Below are 5,943 nucleotides of genomic sequence, written 5' to 3'. Positions count from 1 at the left end.
ATCTTCCGAATTGCCGATTTTTAAAAAATTACAATAAAAATTGATGTATGACTATATGATACGTAATTGACGTATAATAATCGCATTACGTTGATAAATCCTACATCATTCCCACGCGGAGAAAAATGATAATAGCAATCATGTTATTGTGGGCAAGTTGCATTAATCGAATATAAACAAATATTGAATCCATTGTGACGCTCTTGTGTCTGGATTCATTCGAACTCCATCTACCCTGCGATTTTCCGATTTATCGCCATCATCCCAGACGATGAATTAAAAATATTTTGATAAATATTCGATGAAATTGCGGAACAGATCGAATAATCATGAACGTATCGCGGATTTGTTGACACAGATGTTAACCGACGTGAAAGGAGACGAGCTTTCTTTACCGATTGCCACATTAGCATCGTGCGAAATCGATTTATCCTCGATAATTTCTCGAAAATGTACAATCCCCGGAATAGATACGATTCCAAGAATGATAAAGACTAAAAAGTAGTTTCCGAAAAAATTTCGATCCAAATTATTCAACCACCGGATTAAAAAGTGTATCCATCGGTTTAACCGATGAAAAACTCACAACTCGTTGTTTAAAATTAAATTTTACAACCCAAAGGTAGTTTATTACTCGAAGTACATGAATTTAATCTGACGCAACATAAGAGGCACGTGTAGCCAGCTCCATATAAAAGCGGAGTAAGAAACGAGCGTCAAGTCAGTGCTGTCAAGACCGGTCAGACGTGTGAGGCCTCTGATAAGTTCAAGTGCGAACGAAGAATTGATTTACAAAAAGAATATTCAGGATCGAAGTGTGAGGACAAATAATCGTAACAGTGCAATGAGCAAAACAAAAGCTACCATAACAATGGAGAGTAATCGAAAGCCGAATAAGATGAAGATATGCACACCGCAATTTAACATCGATTATTCGCATTTTAAAACATCGATATCAAAGCGTCGAAGAACAGCAGCAACGCGAGAGCTGAGTAAGAAAATACCTCAGCACACCTGAATTTCCCCGGAATTAATGTGAATTGACAAATTGCCAGGACAAGACTAATGACAAACTATTGTTTTCAGCAAAAATCGCTTACTCGATGCCGCACAGCGTGATATCATTAGCAGAGGGAATGCCAAACGAGGAAACTTTCCCAATCACTGAAATTTCTCTCAAGTTGCCTGACGGTACGAGATTATTTCTCGATGGTGAAGAACTTGCAGCTGCACTGCAGTACATTCCGAGTCAAGGGTATCCACCACTGGTGGAGGTAATGAGATGTTGAATAAAATTAATTAATTAACCCAGAAATCGATTAAACAGCCGCCCAAATAATGCGATATTTAACGAGATTGTTTATTCTGATACAGGCAATGAGAGACTACCAGAAGAGAGCGCATAATCCACCGCTTTGGGAGAACCGAGACGTTGTGGTAGTTTCAGGAAGTCAAGATGGTCTGAGCAAGGCTTTGGAGGCCATCATAGGACCTGGTGAGCCGATCCTCGTGCAGGATCCCTTGTATCCAGGAGCTAGTGTCGTCGTAAGTCTCGCCGATCTCTATCCGATCAATCTCACATGATCATTTGATAATCTTGTAATACCTTCAAACCAGCTTACACCGCACCAAGCTGAAATGATTCCCATCAAGCAGGACAAATTGGGCATCATCCCTGAGGAGCTCCGGAACACGCTTATCAAGCGGGAGTATGAGGGAAAAGAAATGCCGAAGATGTTGTACGTCAATGCATCTGGGGCAAACCCGACGGGAACAGTTATCCCCCTGGATCGGCGGAAAGAGATCTACAGAATTGCCTGCGAATACAATTTCCTCATTCTCGATGATGATCCGTATCACTTCATGTGCTTCGACGTAAGTGATTTGCTTTGTAATTCCTCCAATCGATACAGCAGGATCAACATATACTGCAACATCTTGATCATTTACTAGCAATCTAGATTTGGATTTTGATGATTTCTTCTTCACCGATGCCAATCATTTTTATGAATTATCCTTCCAGGAACAGCCACGCACGTTCCTCTCCCTGGACACAGAAGGCAGAGTAATCCGATTAGATTCCTTCTCCAAAGTCTTGGCTAGTGGACTACGACTCGGTCTAATCACCGCAGCAACACCCCTCGTTGCAAGCATAGAGCTACACATGCAGAGCAGTCATCTACACGCATCGACGTTATCCCAGGTTAGTAGCACCAGTGAGTAAACAAACAAATCCAATCGGAAGCAATTGACACGATCGTTGAGTGAATTTTTATCAGAGAACGGTGACTAGTTCAAACTAATCAATGGAATTGGTTAAAGAAGTCGAAAAATAAAGGGAACTATAACCGCGACGCGTGTCTCCTTATCTGGATTTACTCAACAAGGTCATGCAGGGTCATTTGATTTCCTCCAATGTTTACGTCATACGAGTCATTGATGATTAATCGTTAATGAGTTGTTAATTTTTTATCGCAGGTCCTATTTCATAAGATATACAAAACCTGGGGATTCGACGGATTCATGAGGCATTACGCCTTCATCAGGTCTTTCTATAGAGAGCGACGGGACAAAATGATAGAATTCGCGAGAAAGTATCTCCAGGGTATCTAGAATTATATTTGTAATCATAAAGATATTTCTGGTATTGGCAGAGTATCGCTGAGTGGTGAAATCCTTTTTATGCAGATTTGGTTGAATTCGATGCGCCGAGTGGTGGGTTCTTCCTCTGGCTCAAGGTCAATGGTATTGAAGATACCTGGAAAATGGTCATGCAGAATGGGGTGAAGAATGGAATATTGTTGGCTCCAGGGGCTGCTTTTATGGCAGATCCCTCGGAACCTTGCAGCGCCATCCGTGCGAGCTACGCCAAAGCTACGTACGAAGAGATGGAACTGGTAAGTTGTCGATTGACAATCGTTCAAGGTTATCAACCCTCGAGAGGGTTCTCCAGGTTACCCTTCATCAACTTGTCAATGCCCGGATTTGAATCCACAGCAGGTCCTGTAGTACTCATTCTTCTGATAAAAATTCATTTTCTATCAGGCAATGGAGCGGTTGTCGCGGCTCATAAGGGAAGAATTGCGGTTGCGGGCTGATGATAACACGTAACCATGGCCTCATCTAATCATCAGTAGATGATAGTCCTGGGATAAACCACAGTGCGTCAACATCTCGACGCAATTTACGGAAAATTAGAGAGAGCGACTATAGATAATAGTTTAATCTTAGGAAAGACAGTTTTCTGGACTCACGGAATTTTAGGGGGGCTAAATCACTCCGTGTAATGAATTTCGATTTTTAATGAGGATGGGCATGTATGAATACCATTTGTGGAATACCTTGTCTAATTCTCAATTACTGGAGGAGCTTGAAGAGAATAAATAAATTTTTTAATATGGAACATGAAAGAGTTCAAGATTATTTATTGTACATTATTTTGCATATATTATTTAATTCTATGGAGTAATTGTGAAAAATGCTGCATAGTATTTCAAGTTTTGTAAATTCCTACTGTACCGTCCTTGTGCATTTACCATCAATACGGCAGACCGGCAACACCTGCTTGATAATATATTGTTTTATTATCCATTAATATCACAGAGATCATTATTTATTTCTCGTTGAGAAATGATCCACCTTGTCCGGACATCACAGTCATTATCTGAGTTACCAACAAACGGTAATAAGATCAGTAAATAGTCAGACGCAAATAGTGATAATCATGATTTCTCGGTTCATGCCATCAGCAGGCGCCATCATGATGGCAATTTCCTACTATCACTGCAGCTTTTGTACAGCTCCATCGGATCTGAATGAACTCCACAATAATCAACGACTGATTTACGATAATTAGCGATAATTCATTGAGGGAAAGAATCAATGGAGAAGGAATTTTTTCGATTGAAAGTCCATCAATGGTGTCATCACCTTGTCATTATGGGCGTTTGCGCAAGCCCGACTGCGATCAGACAGACACCGAGAAGGGAACATGAAGTTGAAAATGAGCAGAACAGACGGAAGCCAACTCTACTCCTCTTACTTAACGCTAAACATCTTAACTACCAATTAATTTGCTGGAAATTAATTCAATCTACCTTGGAACATAAACAGCTGGGATTTGTCCTGCTGTACCCACGTCCTCAAATCTACACTTTGATCTGATTAAAACTTTCTCATTGTGATAATTTCATTTTGAATTGCAGGTCTATTCTCAATTGTTGGTCTTGTCGATTATGAATCATGTTTTCGTGATTTCGAGGAAGAAAATTATAACGACGGATTTAGGGTTATGGCCGCTATTTTCAGCGTGCATGGGAGGGTGAAATCCTGGGGTGCCATGGGGAGATATAGTGTATATTAAAAGACGTTTCGGGGGTTGCTGGGGAGTCGTGTTGGGTATCAGCCCGATCATACGAATGGCCACATTTTCGTCCACGGGATTTGGTAAATAACCCATTTCCTCTTTCTCGTTATCGACTCTTACAGATCTTCGCAGCTTCATCACGATACCATTCAGGCATTTGGTTTATTGTCGGGAATTTTTACAATATGGATTGGCACTTGTCCGCGAGTTGTGCGTTAGCTGAATTCGAAAAAATTTCGTCACTATACAATTTCTGAAAATTTCCAATTTTCATTTCCTATAAAATTGAGTATAAAGTTCTCGCAATTGTCTCGGGCAATTCCTCCGCACAACTCTCAAGAGAGTTTTTGCAGATTTTCTACTTAAATCGAAATTACCACAATTCCCCGAAAATTTCAGCAACGTTTTTTTTAACACTGCAACGAAAATCTAATTTACCAGTAACTCGCACCCCCTTAACCCCCGAAACTGGATTTTCGGCTGGAGCCAGCACGCATCTCTCGCCGGGCAATTCCCGGGCGTTTTGCTCCATAAAAAAAAAGCATTACAACCTGAAGAATAAACATGGTTTTACGATACAGGTAAGTAGAAAAGGAGTAAAACCACGTCGGCCAAACAAACCCCCACCTCTCAAAAAGACAAAATGAAAAATCACCGAGTAGCAATACCGAGACGATTGAAAATCGTGACTGCCTCGGGGCTCGGAAGAATAAACAAAACAGGCCAAGTAAAAGGAGAAAAGAGTGGCCAAATCCGAATGAGGGATGGAGAGTCAAATAAAACGTAGAACGAGGGAGAGAAATAAATAAATAAGAGACGACGAAAAGGGAGGGAGAGGATAAAAGAAGAAAGAAAAGAGACAGGAAGTGCTGGAGATTCTGGAGTGAGTCTGGTGGGTGGGTGGGTGTCAGAGGGTGGTGGAGGGTGGCAGAAGGTGGCAGGTGGTGAAGAGAGGCAAAGGGGGGGGGTAAAGAGGGTTGTGTTTCCCTCTATCTCTCAGTGCGATGTATACCGTAGTGGCTTGGGGGGGTTATTCCCAGGGGGTGGACGAGGGGTGGGACGATGATTCTGCGGAGGTGAATGCGAGGCACATGGAGTTGTGTCCTGGGGTGGCCGAGGGGGTGAGGTTGGACCAGAGGATGGGAATGGTCGGCAAGGGGGTGAGGGGGTAACAGAGGGGTAGTGCAGTTTCGTGTTGGCATTACTCTTGATTTCCGTGGTGACGTCGCTACCTCTCGCTATATACCTCTCGCCCCCTTGTCTTGTGTTTTGCCGTTTCTCTGGGTCTATATTCCCTCTCTATTCCCCTCTTTGCCATCCCCTGGTGCTGCCCCACGTGTACAGATATTGTGAAGATGTGGTACGGTGGTAACCATTGCCCGTGGACCTATCCGGGAGATAGATCCTCGACGCTTTTCCTGTATATCCGGAATCGGACTTTACCTCGCATTTCCTTGATGGCTTTTTCCGGGATTCAACTTTTCCTCCTGTCGACGCCATTTTCAGGGGATACCGATGGGGTCAATCGTGCGAGCCGTTTTGCCCCCAAATTGGTTTTTGTTTATGATTTTTGGTTT

At 42.4% G+C, this 5,943-nt stretch overlaps 1 protein-coding gene across 1 annotated transcript; it reads left to right on the top strand.

Moving 5' to 3' along the window:
- Positions 1 to 713: 713 nt before the first annotated feature.
- LOC105264635 (kynurenine/alpha-aminoadipate aminotransferase, mitochondrial) lies at positions 714 to 3,410 on the top strand. The gene is made up of 8 exons (XM_011301635.1): positions 714 to 992; positions 1,087 to 1,274; positions 1,375 to 1,545; positions 1,618 to 1,875; positions 2,024 to 2,203; positions 2,479 to 2,605; positions 2,689 to 2,897; positions 3,046 to 3,410. The coding sequence occupies exons 1-8, from the start codon at positions 845 to 847 to the stop codon at positions 3,109 to 3,111; spliced, it is 1,347 nt and encodes a 448-aa protein (XP_011299937.1). The 5' UTR covers positions 714 to 844; the 3' UTR covers positions 3,112 to 3,410.
- Positions 3,411 to 5,943: the final 2,533 nt, after the last annotated feature.

This window comes from Fopius arisanus, unplaced genomic scaffold (assembly GCF_000806365.1).
Source record: "Fopius arisanus strain USDA-PBARC FA_bdor unplaced genomic scaffold, ASM80636v1 scaffold00024, whole genome shotgun sequence".
In the NCBI taxonomy this organism is placed as follows: Eukaryota; Metazoa; Arthropoda; class Insecta; order Hymenoptera; family Braconidae; genus Fopius; species Fopius arisanus.
Note: the sequence above shows the minus strand (reverse complement) of the source record. Positions and strands in the feature narration are given on the sequence as shown.

Coding starts and splice junctions, on each gene's coding strand:
- LOC105264635 (XM_011301635.1), top strand. CDS start 845: ATGAGCAAAACAAAAGCTACCATAACAATGGAGAGTAATCGAAAGCCG. Junction 1,275..1,374: donor GGTATCCACCACTGGTGGAG/GTAATGAGATGT, acceptor ATTCTGATACAG/GCAATGAGAGACTACCAGAA. Junction 2,898..3,045: donor CGTACGAAGAGATGGAACTG/GTAAGTTGTCGA, acceptor ATTTTCTATCAG/GCAATGGAGCGGTTGTCGCG.